The sequence below is a fragment of the Brassica napus genome, chromosome C8 (assembly GCF_020379485.1).
Source record: "Brassica napus cultivar Da-Ae chromosome C8, Da-Ae, whole genome shotgun sequence".
NCBI lineage: Eukaryota > Viridiplantae > Streptophyta > Magnoliopsida > Brassicales > Brassicaceae > Brassica > Brassica napus.
Window position 1 is genome coordinate 46,181,331 of NC_063451.1, and position 20,728 is coordinate 46,202,058.

The 20,728-nt window shown below is 34.9% G+C and overlaps 4 protein-coding genes across 4 annotated transcripts; 3 read left to right on the top strand and 1 right to left on the bottom strand.

The window, feature by feature from the left end:
- The first annotated feature begins 2,659 nt into the window (after positions 1–2,659).
- LOC106414029 lies at positions 2,660–5,538 on the top strand. The gene is made up of 9 exons (XM_013854747.3): positions 2,660–2,766; positions 2,960–3,034; positions 3,148–3,502; positions 3,574–3,660; positions 3,726–3,995; positions 4,089–4,206; positions 4,472–4,967; positions 5,063–5,185; positions 5,267–5,538. The coding sequence occupies exons 3-9, from the start codon at positions 3,229–3,231 to the stop codon at positions 5,375–5,377; spliced, it is 1,479 nt and encodes a 492-aa protein (XP_013710201.2). The 5' UTR covers positions 2,660–2,766; positions 2,960–3,034; positions 3,148–3,228; the 3' UTR covers positions 5,378–5,538.
- Positions 5,539–5,645: 107 nt separating this feature from the next.
- Positions 5,646–8,160, bottom strand: LOC106411583 (probable WRKY transcription factor 4). Its single transcript, XM_013852372.3, has 3 exons — positions 7,537–8,160; positions 6,283–7,067; positions 5,646–6,212 (listed from the first exon to the last, which is right to left on the bottom strand). Exons 1-3 carry the CDS (start codon positions 7,960–7,962, stop codon positions 5,966–5,968), a joined length of 1,458 nt encoding a protein of 485 aa, XP_013707826.1. The 5' UTR covers positions 7,963–8,160; the 3' UTR covers positions 5,646–5,965.
- Positions 8,161–15,682: 7,522 nt separating this feature from the next.
- Positions 15,683–19,294, top strand: LOC106416326. The gene is made up of 3 exons (XM_022708914.2): positions 15,683–16,162; positions 16,614–16,813; positions 16,906–19,294. The coding sequence occupies exons 2-3, from the start codon at positions 16,616–16,618 to the stop codon at positions 19,186–19,188; spliced, it is 2,481 nt and encodes an 826-aa protein (XP_022564635.2). The 5' UTR covers positions 15,683–16,162; positions 16,614–16,615; the 3' UTR covers positions 19,189–19,294.
- A 244-nt stretch (positions 19,295–19,538) lies between these two features.
- Positions 19,539–20,671, top strand: LOC106414017. Its single transcript, XM_013854735.3, has 2 exons — positions 19,539–19,698; positions 19,789–20,671. The coding sequence occupies exons 1-2, from the start codon at positions 19,664–19,666 to the stop codon at positions 20,597–20,599; spliced, it is 846 nt and encodes a 281-aa protein (XP_013710189.2). The 5' UTR covers positions 19,539–19,663; the 3' UTR covers positions 20,600–20,671.
- The last annotated feature ends 57 nt before the right edge of the window (positions 20,672–20,728 follow it).

Genomic DNA, 20,728 nt, shown 5'->3' on the forward strand with positions numbered 1-20,728 from the left:
ATTCTAAGCGCGGCGCCGATATGACTGAACTCTTGCCGATTCGATTTCACATGTACGTTTTGCGAGAGATACTCTTAACTACTGTACGTCACGGTTGCAATTCTTTTCCATTCCATTTGACGATTTTATCATGTTCAATTCCATTTGACAATACTATTTTAGCATGTTCCATTCCACTTGACGATTACTAAAGAGTGTTCTATTTGTTTATAAATATAGTTCGTAATTTTCTTAAGTTGATATTTGGGTTTAGGATTTATATGTGGGTTTAGGGTTTAATGATTAGGGTTTAGGTTTTAGTATTTAGAAGGTGAGGGGGTATGGTTGGAGTCAGCATTAACTTATTTCATGGAATTATAGACATTTCATAATTTTATCAATATGTACTATGCTATTTATTTTGTTCTATTCTATTTGGGTTTATGGTTTATATGTGAGTTTATGGTTTATATTTGGGTTTAGAGTTTATATTTGGGTTTATGGCTTATATTTGGATTTATGGTTTATTGATTAGGGTTTTAGGTTTAGTATTTAGTGGTTGGGATAAAGTTTAGTACATAGGGGTTAGATTCATATATTACATGAGTGATATAGAATACACTCTTTATTAAAAAAATTTCTATTTATACGAGGTAAAAAAGTGTTTGACGTATCTGATTTATGTAAGGTGAAATAGTGGTGTTTCACTCTTATCCATAATACCAAGTGATGATGTCATGCACTCTCTCTTTTTTTTTACCGGAGACTTGCTAGTGAAAAGGATATAACCGGATAAAATATGAGACAAAAGCTAGTTACTTAATAACGTCAAAATCAATGTTATTTTCATAATTTTCATTCAGAATTTGGCTACTGAGCAAATTCTCCCTAATTATTATTACACGGGAAACACATACTTGGGTCCGGGACGGTCGCACCGCTTGTCCCCCAGTGAGCCGGCCCCTGCCAACCACACTTGCAGCTGTTCAAGCCTCTTAACTGGACTCCAAAGATTCTAATAAATCAAGAAAAATCATAACCTTTAAGAATAAATAATATTTATTATATTTATAATTTTATATATAAAAATATAGATTTATAAAAAATTAGACCCTTAATTATTATTACACGGGAGACACATACTTGGGTCCGGAACGGTCGCACTGCTTGTCCCCCAGTGAGCCGGCCCCTGCCAACCACACTTGCAGCTGTTCAAGCCTCTTAACTGGACTCCAAAGATTCTTATAAATCAAGAAAAATCATAACCTTTAAGAATAAATAATATGAGCCGTTAATAGAACAGATGAAATATATTGGAGAATCCATTGTTATATCTTTTTCTTTTAAATGACATATATCATTAACAACTAAAAGATCTTATACTATATGTATGAAAAGAATGGGTGCAAGAGAATATGTGCAAATGGAATTTTAAGTCATTTGTAGCTTCTTACTATTCAGTATAGCCGGAAGATTACAGGTATGAACAGCTGTGAGCCTGTAACGATTAACAAGTAAGAAAATAAATTATACTCTCCTACGAAAAGGACTTTGAACTAACTAATAGGATTATATTCACTTCTTAGCTCAATAATACTTCTTAAGAAAGTAGTTTATTATATTCTTGGACGGATTTGATAGCTAAACAATCTATGAATGACAAAAGTAAAAATTATTGTAAAATTACATAATGATACAACTTCCTATCAACGTACGTAATAATTGGACATAAGACATGATTCTATAAACAAACAATGTTCCTTGGATATCTAAGTTATGTGTATATATATTATACAAACGTTAATTAATATTTTGACACTTTTATGCAAACTAATTCACACCATATTTATTGTAAAAATGAGAAGGTATATATGATCTAGAGCTCTGTGCATAGTTACTTATAGATACAAATTGATGGTGTATATATAGTACTAGGTATGAAGTGTGCATCTAATTGAAAAAAGATCCAAAAAAATATGGTCAGTGTATTTAATTATCAACATGCATTAATAAGCATTATAGGTCGATGATAGATGAATGCAGCTTATAACAGTAAAGCATGTGGTCCTCATCGAGAACTTCACATAATACGAATCTCTTTTGAAACTATGCTATTTCAAATGTCTCGACGATCTTGATTAGACATTTTCTATCAATAACTGCATATGTAATAGATTATGCCTTACTTCCACACTCCACATTGACGAACTAGAATACAAATATATTTTCGCCTTTATACGTTTTATTCCTCATACCATTTTCCAGTCTTCTCGTCAAGAATAACCAAACTTGAAAATTAAAAAAAAAAAAAATTGTAGATGGATGTGGATGTTTTGTTGACATCGATGACAAAGAAGACAAAAAATATCAAACGAGGTTAAGAAATTTGCCTTAAATGGAGACACATGCTGTAAAATAACTCAAGACTTCTGTAATTAAAAACGGTTGCTTCTTACCCGCGCGAGAAGATCATGGGGTCAACCCCTAAAACAGACTCACTTTCTCTGTAATAAAAATATCATTAAAATGTACAAGAAATACAAAAAAAAAGAATTAAAAAGCAGATAGAGATTGAAACGAGGAACAAGACTTGGGAAGGATCCGAAGAAAACGGGTTACTTAAGAATCAGTGGTGTCAAGATCTCTCTCTTATTTATTTAATGAGATTAAATATTTACTTTTTCTTGACACGAAAAGACAGAGAAACAACAGAAGAAAGAAAGACGAACAGAACAGAGGATTTTCCAAAGATCCTCTTCTTCCTCTGTTCTTCTCATTCTTCTCCTGGTTTGTTTTCTTGATTTCAAACATAAATTTTACATTTTTAAACATTATTGGTTCATTCTTTTTACTGGGTCTAAGTATATTCACGTCTCTCCTAAGAAATGATATTGTATTCAAGATTTTCTTGTCTTTCACGTTTCAAATCTCAAATGCTGCATTCTTAGGGTTTGATTTTGTCCTTTTCTCTTTGATGAAGGTCTTGAAGATATACATGAATCAACATCCCATTGTTATGAATGTTGACCTCTCTGAAAAGATTTTTTTTTAAAAGGTACAAGATTCTCTCTTGCATTTGTTTTTTTTTTTTAATTTCGAACAAGAACATATATACATATTTGGTGTGTGATAGTCTTATCATTTCTTTCTTTTCATGTCTTGATTCAGATTCCTCAAAAAGAATTTGATTTCTTTGAGCTATTATTAGCCGGTGAATGTGGTAGAAACCCTCCAAAGCAAAAAAAAAAGATGGGTGGGTGCGTTTCTTCACAGAGAAAAATCAGCAACAAGCTTCATCAGAAGAAGCATAAACATGGTGGCAGACCTGGCAAAAGCCGGTCCAAAATCTCGGCTTCAATGCCTGATGTTCCCATGAAACGCATGAGCAATGCTAGCGTCAGGGATTTTGTTCATCTTGATTTTGAAAAAGGTGCAGCCAAGATGATGTGTAAGAGAGCTGAGATGACAAATGCTAATTTCCATTTAACTCAGCTTCAATGGAACTGCCAATTTGATGGAAACCGTAAGAACATCATTTAAAAAAAACTCTCAAAGATCTTGAATATGTTTTATTGAATCTGATTCTATTTCCAGGAGTGTCCCATGAGGAAGCTTGGTATGATTCCTTTAGTTACATTGACTCTGAGTCTGATGATGGATCAAACTGTAGTGTTTTTGAAGGTAAAACATCAAAGCTTGAGACATTGGTTTGTGAATGAAGATGGTAACATGTATCTTTCTTGCAGATGCAAACCCTTCTGCGATGGGACAAGTGATTCAGTATGAAGAGTTCTACGAGAGTTACCTCAAAATAGATGGGAACAAAGCTGAGACATATTCAAGCAAGAATGAAGTCAGCATAAAGAGAAACCAAATTGCTGATGAATCTCACCAAGAAACCATCAAGACTACCACTTGTCAAGAACATCAAGATCACAATAAGAGATCATCAAAAGTTGTTATGGTTTCGGTTCGAAGAACATCTATTGATAGAAAATCAACATCATCTGAATTATGTAAGAAAAAGGATCAAATTATCTTAAAGTTTCCATCCTTTTTTTGAAGTTTTCTTTCTCATGATTATTTATGTCTTTATAACTTTTCATCAGACCGACCAAAAGCTGGTTCTGTGATTCAACGTTCTTTGGGAGAGAAGCTGACCAACCAAGGAAGCTGGTTAGAACTTTCTCCATCGAGTTTCAAGCTCCGTGGACTGAACTTCTTCAGGTTAGGATTCAAAGTTCAGTTAAAGAAAGTAGACAAACAGTTTTGTTTGATCAATTTATAGTAAAAAAACTCTACAAATTAATAATGTTATGACTATGATATTTTATTAATCTATAGAATTATTAATTTACAAAAACAATCGTTTTAGAATTTCTCTATTTTAGAATATTTACTTTTATAAAATAACAAAATAAATCTATTAATTTACAAAGTATTATTTTACATAGCTTCTATTGTAATTATATTTTGTTTATATCATGTGCAGAGACAAACAAAAGAGTCCAGCACCAAACTGTAGTCCTTACACTCCTATTGGAGTCGATCTTTTCGCGTGTCCTAAGAAGATAAACCACATTGCTCAGCACATTGAGCTACCTAACTTGAAACTGGCGTCATCACAAGAATATGATGTCCCTAATCTCTTGATTGTGAACATCCAGCTTCCAATGTATCAAACATCTATGTTTGGTGACTATGATGGTGACGGACTTAGCTTAGTCTTATACTTCAAACTGAATGAGAATTATCACAAAGAGATCTCACCTCACTTTCAAGAAACCATCAAGAGATTTATGGATGATGAGACGGAGAAAGTCAAAGGATTCACAAGAGAATCAACAGTGCCATTCAGAGAGAGGTTGAAGATCATGGCCGGTTTGGTGAATCCTGAGGATCTTCAGCTAAGTTCTACCGAGAGAAAACTTATCACAGCTTACAATGATAGACCTGTTCTTTCTCGTCCCCAGCATGATTTCTTTAAGGTTAAATCACATATCTTAGCTATTTTTGAGACTTCATTGCAAGAGCTTTGTGGTGACGTTATGTTCTTGTGTGTATGTTTATTATTTGGACACAGGGACCAAACTACTTTGAGATCGATTTGGATATACACAGGTTCAGTTACATATCTAGGAAAGGACTCGAATCTTTCAGGGATAGGATCAAGAATGGGGTTCTTGATCTTGGTTTAACTATTCAGGTAAATTGAAATCAATCTCTAGGTCTTTTTGCTTTGGAGTGTTGCTCAAGTAAACCTTTTTGTTCCTTTTTTCTGACACAGGCTCAATCACCAGAGGAACTTCCAGAGCAAGTACTATGTTGTGTCAGGCTGAACAAGATTGATTTCGTGAATCACGGACAGATCCCAACGCTTTTAACTAACAAACAATGATGAGTTTCCACATCTAAAGAGACAAAAGCAAAACAAAGAACCTTTCACATATTTGTATTAAAAAGACATTAAATACAAATCAGTCTTTTTTTTTTTGGAAACCATAGAAACAAGATTTGCTCTGATATATTTTAATCTCATGAAAAATATTCATTTGTACAGACGTCACAAGTTCTTACTCCATTAATTCAAAACCCATGAAAATAACAATGAGATTGCTTTGTAAATTTCATTCAAGCAATGACTATGAGAGATAAACCAAAGCAAGTAGATCAATAATGTAAATATAATAAACAAAAGAAAAACACACAACAGTTTAGTTGTTACAACAGGTAAATTTCATCCACAAATTGTATAACAACCTATGCACTACAATAACACAAAAGCTTCCTCATGTACAAAAGAATTCACTTACAGAAAATCTGAAAAACCCTAAAAAGCTTTTAAGTTTTACTCTTTTTCTTTCATGTAAACTTCTAGATTTTCTCAGACAAGTGTAAACAGAAAGAGACCTGTTCAACTTCAACCAAAAGATTCCATTAAGGTTGCAAGCTTTTTCATGAAAAAAAGGATCAGAGTTCTCATCTCTTAAACTATGTGCTCTTCTTTGAGCCTTAGACGCGCAACAGGCTGCTGATTAGCCAAACCGCCATGTCGATTTTCTGGCCTTAACTGTGCTGCTGCTGCTGCAGCAGCATGGCTTCTTGATTTAGACGCAGGAAGGTCATGGTTATGTTTACCTTCATATGTTGTCACTACAGCTTTTGGATCTGCTGCTGCTCTCTCTACATGTTTCCTCACTCCACATCCCTGTGTTGTGCACTTGTAGTAACTCCTGTGGATAAAAAATTAAACATTTAACAAGAATGTTTTAAAGAAATAAAACTAACGTTTTCGTGTATTACCTCGGATAAGGATTCCCTTTGACCACTTTCTGTCCATACTTGCGCCACCTATACCCATCATCTAACAGATCAACTTCACTTGTCGTTTGGACGATGATCTTAGGCTCTGTCACAGTTCTATGTGAAGTAGAAACAACAGCAGCTGGTTCCGAAACTCGAACTTTCTTGGCGTCAGGCTCGTCTTCAGCTTTCTCTCTGACACCACTTTCTCCATTACCAACTTCTTCGCTGTCACTAGCCTCAGACATTTGCTCTGTAGTAGTAGCTTGACTCGCTGCTTCATGTTGTTCCCTCTTACTCTTATTGTTATTAACCGAACTCCCGTTTAGATTACTATCTTTGTTGTTGTTGTTGCCTCGCTTAGTGTTCTGAGGAGGCTCATGATTGTGCTGGCCCTTGTAGATGATTTCAGTTACTTGTCCATCAAGTGATCTCTCGACCTTCTTCTTGACAGGACATCCTGGATTGGTGCACTTGTAATAGCTTCGAGGAAACTCGCTGCCTTTAACTTGCTTTTGTCCGTACTTTCGCCAGTTATAGCCATCATCAGCTGGTTTGTCAACGTTTAGAGGCTGTTGTTGTGACCTCTGCTCAATGATGGTTGTAATTGAGGTTTCTCTTGGAGCTGGTAATGATGAATCTGTAGCTGTGGTCGGTCCAGATGAAAATGATTGAACCTGAGAGGAAGAAGGGTACTCGGTTTGTGGTTGCATATTAGCATTGGCTTGAACTGCTTGTGCTGTTACTTGGGCTAGAGCTTGCTGATGTGTCATTCCATATGATCCCTGCACATTATAACACGGTTAGATTCTAAATCACCCTACTAATAAGAAGAACCTCTTACATATGGTACCAATTAATCTTGATGAAGATTTATATAAATATATATAACCTATGAGCAAGTCAAAATCTTGATGAGTATTTTGATTCCTTATCTGAAAGTTTATATACGTTTTAATACAGTTGGGCTGCAAAGTTTCCAAACTGTCTCTAATAAACCTTTTAATTCAAACTTATAATCTGATTTAAATGTTTTTTCTCTCTATATCTATCTACCAGCAAAATGGTAATTACAAGTCTATGATCTGTTGGAATGGAATTTGCATAGATTTGCTAACAAAAAAACATGCAAACAAACAAAAACAGCTTAATAAAGAAAGCCCTAAACTTTCAGTTTCCATAAATAGATTTTTAAGCTTTTTAAGAAGCCCCAAAAAAAAACAGAATAAAATTTATGTTGATGGAATCTTGAACCTGAACGGGAGAGAAAAGACCCAAGAAGCTCGGTGAATCCAGCCGCATCGCCGGACTTAGCCCTGGCGGTACGGTGAACATCGACGGTGACTGAGAAATCATCAAACCGGTGGGTCTGCTCTGCTTGAATCTCGGGTCAACATCACCACCGCTCGAGCTATTATTCCCTTCTTCACTAGCCGCCCCGGCTGATGCAGCAGCTGCAGCCGCGGGAGAAGCCATGGCGCCGGCGAGGAGCTGAGAGAAAGACCTAAACTCATCGGACTCGGGGAACATGTTTGAGACCAGAGTCATCGGACCAGGGCTGAATCCAACGCCAGCGTTGAAGAACATCTCACTAAACGGCCGTGGAGGAAGAGATAAAGTCGGTCGTGACGGAGCTCCGGTGGACTTAGATGTCGACGGGAGTTCTTCCTTCTCCGACATCGATCCCCAAAATAATCAGACAGAAAAAAAGGTTTAAAACTTTTGTTTTCTCGCAGTATAAAAAAGTCCACGCTGCAGATATGTAAAACAATCTCTCTCTCTCTACTCTTTTCTTTTTACTTGTGTAAAGTGAAATTCATTTTTTAATTAAAACTAATTAAATGGATTTCTTTATTTGAGTAGTGCGCAGAAATGTAGAACAAGTTTCGAAGTTGTCCCAGTTACCAAATTGATCTTTTGATTTGAGTTTAGGTTACGCCTTTTTTACAAAAGCGTCGGTATTGGATTGTACGATGAACCTGGAGTGAAGAGGCAAAGGACAAGGCCACAGCTACTCCACGTTGTCTGAACTCTGAAATGACAGCTGGCATTCTGTTTCGATAGCCCATTCTGTGTCTTAATGGGCTGTCGTTTAAAAGCCTACTAATCATATGATATGTCTGCGATAAGTAATAATACTAGTAATATTATTACCTTATAATTAATTTCTTTAGCCGATACAAATATAGATGGTTACATATTATTTCTTTAAAAAAATCATTTGAAAAGCAAATGATTTTGTAAATCACTTTATTTAGGTGGACTTTTGGGTATATGTTTGTAATAGGAGGAAACGTGAGGTAAAAGTAAATAAAGCAATCTAGCAACATGACTTTTGAATAGACGACATTTGACTTTAGAAGAGCAAGAGATATTATTATAAACATTCTTATGAAGTATATGGGACACACGTAGGCCGTAGAGGTACTAATCTTTTCTTATTTTTTACCACAATACAATACATTACGTAAGTTTCTAAAACTATACGCACGAGCCACGACTTCGCTCGTAAAGACAATAATCATGGTGGGAGAGGTTGACATTTGAGGAGCCAAAAAAATCAAACAAAAAGAAGAAACGTCTCAGGAAAAAGTTGATGACGATGACTCGATGAGACATTAGTAACAAAAGTATTAAATTCCAAATTTCCAAAGTAGAGTAATCACAAAACAACAGTCACACAGAAGGTTCATAAAACAGGTGACTTCCTCGAATCAAAAAGAAGCTATCAACAACATACATCACAACTGTTAGAAGAAGGAACAATATCTTGAAGCTTCTTGCTGGTGAAGATGTCAATAGTGTTGTGACAGACCAGATGCATTCTTGGGCCAGATGTTCTACCAGAGCCAGACCAGATGTCCGTGATGGAGGCCAAACGCTCAACTAGAGCAAATATCCGTCACCAGATGTCTAATCCCTCGCTTAGTATGATATTGTCCGCTTTGGGTCTAAGCCCTCACGGATTTGTTTTTGGGTCGTTACTCTCAAAAGACCTCAAACTAAGTGGGATTAGACAAGCTATATATACTAGACTTTATTCTGTCTAATATCCGATGAGGGACTTGGATAGCCTTTTTATTTATTCTGACAATCCTCCCCTCAAACCAAGAACCACAAAAACTTGGCTCTGATACCAATCTGTTGTGACGGACCAGATGCACTCCTGGGCCAGATGCTCTACTAGAGCCAGACCGGATGCCTGTGCTGGAGGCCAGACGCTCAACTAGAGCAGATGTCCGTCACCAGATGTCCAATCCCTCGTTTAGTATGATATTGTCCGCTTTGGGCCTAGCCCTCACGAATTTGTTTTTGGGTCGTTACTCCCAAAAGGCCTCATAGTAAGTGGAATTGGACCAGCTATATATATTAGACTTTATTCTGTCTAATATCCGATGTGGGACTTGGATTGCGTTTTTATTTATTCTGACAATCCTCCCCTCAAACCAAGAACCGCAGAACCTTGGCTTTGATACCAATCTGTTGTGACGGACCAGATGCACTCCTGGGCCAGATGCTCTACTAGAGCCAGACCGGATGCCCGTGCTGGAGGCCAGACGCTCAACTAGAGCAAATGTCTGCCACCAGATGTCCAATCCCTTGTTTAGTATGATATTTTCCGCTTTGGGAGTAAGCCCTCACGGATTTGTTTTTGGGTCGTTACTCCCAAAAAAACTTTAAATTAAGTGAGATTGGACCAGTTATATATATTAGACTTGTCTAATATCCGATGTGGGACTTCGATAGCTTTTTCATTTATTCTGACAAATAGCAACAAAGCGACATTTCACATGACCATGCTTCCCAGTCTTTGACGTTGAAACCTCAACAACCTGCAACACAATCGAAACGGATCCAAGTTAGTTACTAGTTACTACGATCAAGAAGGCTCGAGGGTGGCGGCGCGCTTTCTTCTGGGCTTTTATAACGAAGGCCTTTATAGAGATTGAGATGGGCTTAAAGCCTTAGAGATAACAGAGCTCTTTTTCTACCGTTGGATTACATGATCTGACTTGATTAATTACTTCTTCTAGTAAATCTAAATTTAATCTAATCCTAATACTTTTGATATTATAATAAGTCTTCTCTGTCAATACGCATACGTTATAAGAAAAGATATTGTATGTTAATTATTAACGGATTTTTGTATCAAAAGCATATAACCTAAGGTTTGCTACCATGTAGAAACCATACACTTCAAGCTTTTCATTCCGGTTTAGATGGTTTTTTTCTACGAGATTTTGCTCTTATACCGACTCTGAACATAGCTCGCAAGTCGCAACCGAACACACACGTTGAAGTTGAAAAAAACTTTGACGCATCCACCGTTCATGTCTTTTCATATCATACTAACAATCTAGGGTTCCGTCTCCCACTTTCAAATCTTCAATACATGTGTGATGTGGAATAAACCACGTACTTACACGTTAATTACATCATCTGATATTTAAGTGATCGAAATTATCTTTCCTCATGGTTACTGAGAGAATGAGAGCATCTTTTCCACTTTTCACTCGTCTTTGTCGACAACATTCGGTGATTGGTCCTTTCAATTTCGAAATAATAGCATCACGAATAAGCCGTACACGAGCCAGTGAAAACGATGGAATATAATAATCAGAACTAGCCTATTTCAAACAGAATGAACCCAAATGAATATCACGTTTATTATAAAATGATCAAAATGAACTTTGGTTCTAAATATATATTTTAGACTATCGAAACATATTTTTGTTTTCATGACAAAACCTTGTGCCGTTAAGAATATTTAGGGAAAAAACTAATTAAATATAGTAAAAATTCTATAAATTAATATTCGATAAATAAATAAAGACTATAAATTAATAAATTTGTCGGTCTCGAGTTGGGCTGGTTCAAAATATGATACAAATCGATAAAATACTAAAATAATATTTTTTTGAAATTTTTATGCAAATATATGGTCCCAATAAAATCATAAATTAATAATATATCTAGATATACATTTTATTTAAATACAAACTAAACATTATATTATTAGTTTTATATTCACAATGAAAATATCTCTATTTTTTTTAATATTTCAATATATTTTGATAATATTTAGTAAAATTAAATCGAAAACCACATTTAGATTCTATGAAACATAAAAATCTACACCAAATAATATATTAAAGCAAAAATTCAAATTCTTAAATTTTAATTAATGTATAAATGGTAAAATAAATATTTTTCTATTTTATAAACAAAATATTCAAAAATATTAAAATTTAAATAATTTTTTTTTATAAACTAATAACTCTATAAATTAATAAAATATATAGTTCCAATATTATTAATTTATAAAAAAATTACTGTATATAATATGATTTCGCGTTGCATATAGCATAAATAAATCACCAGCACCATGCATCATCGTCTCTGGTTATTCCTTAAACAACGTCTCTTTGGTTTATGTATGAACATTTTGTATCTATATAATTATGCGAACATTTGAAGATGTTCGATTTAGTTGGATATCAAGAGAAGCAAACAAGGTGGCTGATAAGCTTGCAAAGACAAGCTCACAAACAATTTCTTTTATTTTTCATAATTATGTTCCTGTAACAATAACAAATCTTCTACATGAAGATTATGTAAACGTACATTTATGATTAATAAAGTATGATGTTATAAAAAAAAAAAATAATTATGCGAACATTATCAAAAAATCGAAAGCTAAAAAAGCAAATGTTTTTTCGGTGATCAAGGCCGAATATATATTAGGCAATGGGCTTATTATCATCAATCTTACTACAAATGAGAAAAAGAAAAAGGAAAAAAAAAAGTCAAGGAAAGAAACACACAGAATCATGTGGATTGTATGCTAAGAAGTTTACCAAGAATCCATCAATAATAAAATTGTTATATAACCATCTACATAATCAATAAAACAATAACTCACTCTACATTTCATGGGATTGGAAAGCATTCAAGATGATTTTTAGATTGGATTTATTTTTGTTGTTGTTTGTAAACAACGCTTTTCATATCAATTAAAATTTTACACTAATTCCACAATAATATGTAAGAAACATTGATTATTATTAGTTTTGTATAACACATCCACAATACTAAAATACGGTTGGAAAACTCGAACACTGGTCACTAGCCTACATGTTTTACCAAAAAAAAAAAAAAAGACTACATGTACAGTTGTTATTTATGTCCAGTTTAATTGCATATTTTTGTTCTACTGAATACTAATGGTTCGCATAACATTCTGAGATGGATCACCTTGAATCAGTTCACCCTTAATATAGGCTTTTGTGAAAACGTTTGTATATCAACTATCAATTGCACAACCCATTTTGATTGACTCATGTTTGATTTTCTCAAATATTTGGCCTATAATAAAAGAAGAAAAAACAAATTGTTACGGATCTCGATTAGCTATAGATTTTATTGGAATTTACTTTTTCAGGCTATAATAGGATAATTAATTGTTTAGGTCATTGCTTTGTGTGGACAAGCATGGTTTGTCTACGTTCTAGATGCTTTTCAAAAATTGATGCAAACTTTTCGAAAGGGACTATCTTTATGTAACTAAGGAATTATTTAACCAGCGTCTAATAAAATAATGTAGACTAAAAATTGACGTTAAAGACGAGAGCGGATTTTAAATAGTTTTTTTTTTTTTTTTTGTAAAAGGGGATGCAGAGGAGCTAGTGGGAGACGAGTGGCAAATAATTTACCTTTCAAACACCTTTTTTTTTTTTTAATATTCAAGTGATCAAATATTTTCCGATTAATGATATGCGTAATGACCAACGATAAAGTAACATGGAGTATAATTTTATAGTTTCAAGTTTCAAAAACCATATTTCTGTAAATCATATTTTATGAATTATTTTTGTATTTTAAAAATAAAGGTTCATATCACTTTATATTAAATTTCGATTCACCAGTGTTCTCACTTAAATTTAATTCAAAGACTTCTATAGTAAGAAATTTATTTTGACAGGAAAATATAATTTAGTTTAATAGAAATATGTATTTTTTTTAATGGAATTTTGTTTTCTCTCTGATTCTTAGTGAGATCAATTTAGTGGGACACACCAGAAGAACTATGATAGGACCCTTGACTAATACTCAGCTAATAAATCTTAATTTATTTTTCTGATGAGAGTGACATTTCCGAAAGCATACTTTGGACCACTTTTAAGGTCTATTCCCAACTTATCTTGAATCCAATAAAAGCATTATAACTATATATATGTATATATATCTTACAAATAAAATAATACATTGCCTTGGTCTACTATTTGAGTCTTCGAATTATTATTAAGAGTTTAAAAAAAAAAATTAATCTAGTAACTTTTTTTTTTGAAAGACTCCTAGTAACTTTATATATATAGATATTTTGTATCGTGTTGTTGAATCTTTAACAATCCACTAATTATCATGCTATTTAAATTCGTTTATTCTTTCGTAATTCTTTAATTATGCGTTTAAGATTTATTTAAAGTAATAAAAAATATAGCAAAAAGTTAAAAGAACAATTTTAAAAAAAAACTATAATAGAAGAATTATACTGATATCATCAAGTAATACTTAATTAACTTGTTGAGAAAAAATATAGTTAACTTTTTTCTTTTCTTTTCATAAATATATAGTTAATTTTTTGTTTGACTATATATTGTTAACTTAAACAGATAGATCTAGCATATGATATTGTATCCCTGTATTTATTTTATTTTTTTGCGTTTGGTATTGTTCTTGGATTCCAAAACTTTTAATTGAGAGGAAAATATGCAATTGTTTGTCAAAAAAAAAGAAAATATGCAATTAACCATGTGATTTTGTGACATAAGAGACAGAACAAAATGATGCCATGCCTCAGACACAAGAGCCCAAGAGGGTAGCTTAGTTTTTTTTTTTGCCGAACACAAATGAACTTTTTTCGGAAGAGATATTTTTGAAGATTTTCATTTTTTTTTTGTAAGAGAGGAAGAAAATTATAAGGAATTTATACTGTCTTGCATATATTTACACCCTTTTTAAAAGAGGTTCGGTCACGTCGATCGTAAAAGTGTAATGATTTTGTCACTCAAAATTAGCTAATTTATATGCAACAACATCACAAGACCTTTTAACTAAAGATAAACCTTGTTGTATATTTTCTAAAAGAAATTTAAGAATAAAATAATAAAAAGGAAAAGAATGAGAAAATATAAAAACATGTTCTCGTAAAAAAAAACTAAAAAGGTTAAGATAACACCAATGGACCCGTAAATCATGTATCTTTTTTTAGGTAGTCCAAAAATTCAAGTTTAAATACATAGCTAAATGGTGTTACAAAAAAAAAAATACATAGCTAAATAATTCTTAAATATTAATATAATAATTATGGAAACCCCCCAGAATTCCATGGAAATTAATGCTCGAAGGGCCTCATGATTAAAAACATGTTTTTGCTTAATCACTATATGATGAGTTAAGAATTAAGATGGATAACAAAATATAATTGTAAAAATATTATGAATAATTTATGTATTTATTTTGAGTTTTTTTATCAAAGCTTTGTGTTTTAATTTTGAGTAGATAACATGACATTATAAAAATAGCTTATAATGGAGTAAAAATAAAATGACACTCCTATATGTTAAAATACACAAGAATCTATGCTATAAATTCAATATGTGAGAGCAACATAATTTTGATATCTCTATTCTGTAAATATATAAACTAATGTATGGGTATTCGTTGCAATATTACTCTAGAAATAAAATAAACAAATCTTTATTCCCTTATAATTCTTTGAAACTCCAGAGCGATGCTCCTGGATTCCATCAGTATCCCGGCCTCCCTTTCGAATTCTTATAATCAAAAATTAATTCCGATCACCAATAAAACTTCTTCTTTTGGTAAAAAAAAAACTTCTGATAATCTAATAAAACTTCTGATAATCTAATAAAACTTCTGGTATGTAAATCAAAAATTGATTCCACAGTAGCCAACGCGAGTAGAGGTACAGATTTTAGGTGGGACCTACGATTTGTTTGCTGTCAATAGTATAGTATTAATTACAGCTTTTTATATTAGCATATATTTGAAAAATATTGACGCTAACAACAAAATAGAAAAACAAAGGATTGCGTAATTAATGGACCAAGGATTTAGAAAATTTATCCACGACGACATGTCCGTTTTGGATTTACAATTTAGTATTTACCTATTTTATTATACCATATGGTAAACAGCATTTAAATACAACATACATAAAAATATAAAATTTATATAGTTTTCAAAAGTCGAAACCAACTAGATCACTTATTCTAGACATATGTCACCATAAACCCATTTCTTTTTTATTTCCTTAAATGTATAGATTATGTTAAAAAAGGACGAGAGTTATTACATATTATAATTTATAAACAAAGTATACAAGAAAAATAAAAATAAAAAGGAGAACGAAAAAGCAGAGAGAATAAAAAGGTAAGGGAAGAGAAGAGAAGAGGGGGATGTTGACAAATAAATTCAGGTCTCGTTTGTTTATGTGATTTTTCGGATCTTTCCTTTTCTCTCTATAAACACAACCAAAAGAAGCAGACGAAGAAGAAGAAGAAGAAAAACAAAGGAGAGTTCTTTTTTTTTTTTTTGTTTGGTGAGACAGGGAGAGAGAGAAGAGTGGCCCAGTAGATCGAAGATGACGATGATCTATTTTATTTTCTTCCATTAATAGTGTTTTCGCTATAACCATTATATACACAGAGAATATATAGACTCCAAAATTTTCTTACTTTGCCTTTTGATTCAGAGCCTTTATTTTCCTTCTAATTTCACTTTGTTGAAACCTCGTAAAGTCTTCATTTTTTGATCTTCTGAAGACGAGTTGGCGATAAGAGGATGTGCGTTTGAGGTAAAAAAAAAAATACTCTTTTTTTTTTTTTACTTTTGTCTGATGATTTGGAGATGTTCAATTTAGAATCTGCTCAATTCTCAATTTAGTACAATCAATGTCCTTATATTTTTTTTTTTGCAGATTCTTTGTCTTGGTTATTTTTGTTTTATTTGTTTCGAGATCCTATAATTGACTCGTCTGCGTAAGAACTATCTATCAACGACCTTTAGTTATCACCGAGTCAAGACCCTTGTCTGAAAAGTCTCATCATCACTTGTTTCTTCTGATGTATATGTGTTTGACTTTTGAGCTACTGTCTGAAAAAGGCTAATCTGATTGAGCTCATGGAGTTGTAAAGTTTTTGTTTTTACTGAGTAAAATGTGGTGGTTAATGCTAGTTGTGATGATTTTGGATTTGGGGATGTTTCAATGCTAAAAGTTTATTTTTAATTGTTTTGTGTGTGAGCAGGAATGGGAACAAAGATTCACTGTGAAGGCTTATTCCCTGGACATCATCACTCTATGAGAGATCCCAACAACGAATCCAACGGTTGTAGATGGCCATTGTTCTATGCTGACAATAAAGCCTCTGCGAATGATCAATTCTACAATGACAAAGATGTGGTGAGAAGGACAATGCTCGAACACGAAGCTGTTTTTAAGGCTCAGGTTAGCTATTTAGTAGATGATTAATTTTCTCTAGACTTTTGAGCTTTTGGTTGATTTAATATGTTTGTGAATTTTTCATCTTTAAACTACAGGTTATGGAACTTCACCGGGTATACAGGATACAGAGAGATATGATGGATGAACTGAAAAGGAAACAGTTTAACAAAGAATTCGAGGCATCATGCTCATCTCAACCTACCAATGATGATCTCCGTAAATGGAAAATGCCTAGTTTCCCTTTGGCAAACTCGGTTTACGATAGACCATCCATGTCGGTAGTGGATGATAATGGCCATTCTCCCATGAAAGGAAGCTATTCTCAAGGTGTTGTTGGTCCGGTTCCATGGCAAAACGGAGCTAGTTCTAAAAATGTTGAAACGTTGGAGGTTAGACCGACGAAAATCAGGAGAAGGATGATAGATCTTTGCCTTCCTGCTGACGACAATGAGGAAGTTGTTGAGTTGAAAGATCATAGAGTTTGTGGAAAGCTTCCTAATGGAGATGTGAGGACTGAAACTCGTGGAGAGAGTTTGAGAGTTGGGTATGGGTCAAGTAGTAGAAGCAATGGCTTGGCTGATTTGAATGAACCATTTAAGCAGGCTCAAGAAACAAATGATCATTACAGTGACACACATAAGTTTGCTACTCCATCCCTTCAACCGTCCAAGCCATTTGTTTCATCATCTCAGGCTATGCAAGTGTTTGCGAACAGTTCACAAAGAGGAATGGGTTTACCTAACTCTGGTCCTCCTCCAAGCAAGGCAGTCTTGTGGAGAGAAAGGACGTTTATTGACCTAGAAGCTGATACTGATACTAACACTAGCCATGAAGTTGCTTCTCATCAACCGCAACGCCACTTGTATCCATATAACACTCCAGCTTCTGCTGTCCCTTGGAACCATATGCATTCCTCTTGGCAAAACCCTGGCTTTGGCTTCCCTCAGAGAGTTGTTGCTTCAGAGCAGAAACAAGGGTGTCTGGGAGATAGATTACAGTTTGAAAGCAACGCTAGATATAGCAACCACAACATGGTTTACAATGAGTGTTCTTCTTCTTCGTCGAAATCGAAATTCTCTGGGAGTGGATATAGTTATCCTAACGGAGGAAGAAGTGATTACAAGCCGGGGAATAGATTATTGGATTCAAATGGCTCAGAGGTGAAGTTTGTGAGAGATTTGAACTTGAATGTGACACTTCCATCAAACACTTGTGTTGTTGAAGTTAGAAAGGATGAAGCTACTTTACCATGGCTTGTTAAACCCCCCAAGTCTGCTTCTAACACTGATGTGGCTGATGGGAGATGGAATCTGAAGAGTAATGATGCTGTGGAGACTGAGAAGATCAACATTAACTCCAACATTCCTAGAGATGAATGCAATGCAGAAAGAGATAAAGTCCATAACGTTAGGATGATGCTAGACATCAACGAACCTTGTGAGCCACTTTCAGATGAAGATCAGCAAACGGAGGAGGAACAAACAGGGACAAAGGTTTCGGTTAGTAACAAGTGTCATATTGATTTGAACATGTCGGTCAGCGAAGAAGATGAAAACTGGTCTGTTCCTCCCACCAGTTCAAGACTGAGCTCAAAGAGAATCATGATAGATTTGGAAACTGTTCCTGCGTCTGATGTTGAAGAAGACGACAATGTCTCTGGAGAAAAACCTCCAGAAGAGTCAGAAACAGAAACAACAGCAGCAGAAACAATAGTTGCCATCTCTTTAGCTTGCCTAGATAGAGAGGTTGAAGTTGTTGTTGCTCCAGAAACAATGATCCTTCACTGGTTTGCAGAAACAGTAGAGAACCTGGACCAAAAGCTCGCTTCTGTCTCAAGGAACCAAGCGCGTTCTATAGAAGAGATAGATTACTTCGAGTCAATGATCCTGCAACTACCTGAGACCACAGAAGAAGAGTACACGCCTAAGCCATTAGTCCCTGAAGACCTCATATTAGAGGAAACCTCTACGGTCATCACGAGCCAAAGACCAAGAAGAGGAAACGCTAGAAAGGGAAAGCAAAGACGAGACTTCCAAAGAGACATCCTCCCCGGACTCGTGTCTCTTTCGAAACACGAAGTGACAGAAGACATTCACATGTTTGACGGGTTCATGAGAGCAGCAACGGGAAGCTCCTGGACTCCAGCCGGTTTAGCGAGGAAGAAAACCGGGTCAAGAGGTAGACCGAGACGGGTCGTTACAATCCCCGAACCGGTTTATTATCCTTCGGTTCAACAGCATGTGGGGAACAACAATGGTGAGATTGAAGATAGAAGCTTTGCAGGTTGGGGTAAAATGACAAGAAGGCCGAGGAGACAACGTTGTCCTTCTTCTACTGTAACTACTACTAGTAACCAACGTCACGCGCCTTTCACGTGATGTATTTGTAACCATAATATATCATTCCTGTCCCATTTTTTTTTTTTTCCTATAGAGAGATATAATATCTAAGACTGTGATTTTCATAGGGGAGTTTTTTAATTTCCGGTTGGTGATATTAGATGAAGATATTTTATTCAAATAATCACTTTTTTATTATTTTTAAGGTCAAACCAAGTTCTAAATTGGTTTATATACAAAAAAATTTCCAATTCGGTTTGGTTCGGTTCACGTATATAATGTATGGGCCAATGTAAACAAACAATGTATAGGCCTATTTGGATAACTTTGCAAATAGAAGGCCCAACGTTGTTGCGTCGCGTAGCATAGGGTCAAGTCATCTCTTAGTTACCTTTTTGCTTTTGCGTCCTCCAATTGATCAATAATAGTAATAAGTGCCTGTAAATTCTCAGTCGCTTCGAAAACCCCTAAACCGTAGGCATCGTCCTCCGTCTCCTTTCGTTCCGGAACAACCATGTTTCGTCGTACCCCCTGCAGGCGGCTTTCACGGTCAAATTTTCAGTCTCACCTTTCTTCTAACTTTAATTCGTAAAGATTTTAATTTTCGAAATTTCTTAATTGAATTAATCAAATTTGCAGTTGGGGAAAAAGAAGATTCAGCAGCAAGTTGGAGGAGACGATGAGCACGAGCTCGAGCTATTCATTTACAGAGGCGTCTTGTATGCAACATTGGCGTAAAAACTGGGACCCCCAAAGAAAGAACCGATTAACATCGAGCACCTTCGCTCAAGCCATCGGGTTCTGGCCAAACCGTAGAGTCCAGCTCTGGTTAGAGAAAATCGGAGCGATAGAGCCGTTCTCAGGCAACGCAGCCACGTGCTGGACCAAGATCAAAGAGCTAGAAGCGCTCAATCGATACCACGTTCTAACGGGACACGACTTCGTCTTTCCCGAGTTCGTTACTTTAACAGAAGACGAAAACTGGTTAGGAGCTTCTCCCGACGGAGACATGTACGGTTTGGTCAGCGAGGGGTCGAAAGGTATGCTCGAAGTGAAGTGTCCGTACGGAGAGGGTTGTCCGTGGAAGAAAGTGCCGTGGCATTACGTGCCGCAGGCTCAGGGTTTGATGGAGATTGTGGGGAGAGATTGGTTGGATTTGTATTGTTGGACTGTTAACGGGAGTAGTCTGTTTAGGATCGAGAGAGATTCTGTGTTTTGGGGAGAGATGAAACCGACGCTTGTTGATTTTTGGGAGAGGCATGTTGTTCCTGGGAGAGACAGGTTTTGTGATAGCTCTCTTGTGATAACAGATCCTTTGGTGGAGCTGGTGGAGTTTGTGCCTGAATCTAGACATGAACGGTGTAATCAGATTTTGCGTGGGACTGAGAGGGTTATGGATAACTCTTGTAAGCGTCTGTTTTATGAAATTAATGGTCAAATCTTAGATTGATACTAGCCAAACTCTCTCTGAACTGTTTTCGTGTATTTCATTCACTAATCATTTTAATTTGTTTTATAAACACTTAAATGTTTAGCATAATCAGACACAAAAAAAATAGATTCTTTTATTTTGTTGACA

Bases quoted from the DNA above. Each gene is read 5' to 3' on its own strand.
- LOC106411583 (XM_013852372.3), bottom strand. From the start codon at position 7,962: ATGTCGGAGAAGGAAGAACTCCCGTCGACATCTAAGTCCACCGGAGCT. The intron at 7,068-7,536 runs GTTCAAGATTCC...TATAATGTGCAG, and splicing joins GTCTTTTCTCTCCCGTTCAG to GGATCATATGGAATGACACA. The intron at 6,213-6,282 runs GTAATACACGAA...TTTTATCCACAG, and splicing joins AAAGGGAATCCTTATCCGAG to GAGTTACTACAAGTGCACAA.
- LOC106416326 (XM_022708914.2), top strand. From the start codon at position 16,616: ATGGGAACAAAGATTCACTGTGAAGGCTTATTCCCTGGACATCATCAC. The intron at 16,814-16,905 runs GTTAGCTATTTA...TTTAAACTACAG, and splicing joins AAGCTGTTTTTAAGGCTCAG to GTTATGGAACTTCACCGGGT.
- LOC106414017 (XM_013854735.3), top strand. From the start codon at position 19,664: ATGTTTCGTCGTACCCCCTGCAGGCGGCTTTCACG. The intron at 19,699-19,788 runs GTCAAATTTTCA...TCAAATTTGCAG, and splicing joins CCCTGCAGGCGGCTTTCACG to TTGGGGAAAAAGAAGATTCA.
- LOC106414029 (XM_013854747.3), top strand. From the start codon at position 3,229: ATGGGTGGGTGCGTTTCTTCACAGAGAAAAATCAGCAACAAGCTTCAT. The intron at 3,503-3,573 runs GTAAGAACATCA...TTCTATTTCCAG, and splicing joins CTGCCAATTTGATGGAAACC to GAGTGTCCCATGAGGAAGCT. The intron at 5,186-5,266 runs GTAAATTGAAAT...TTTCTGACACAG, and splicing joins ATCTTGGTTTAACTATTCAG to GCTCAATCACCAGAGGAACT.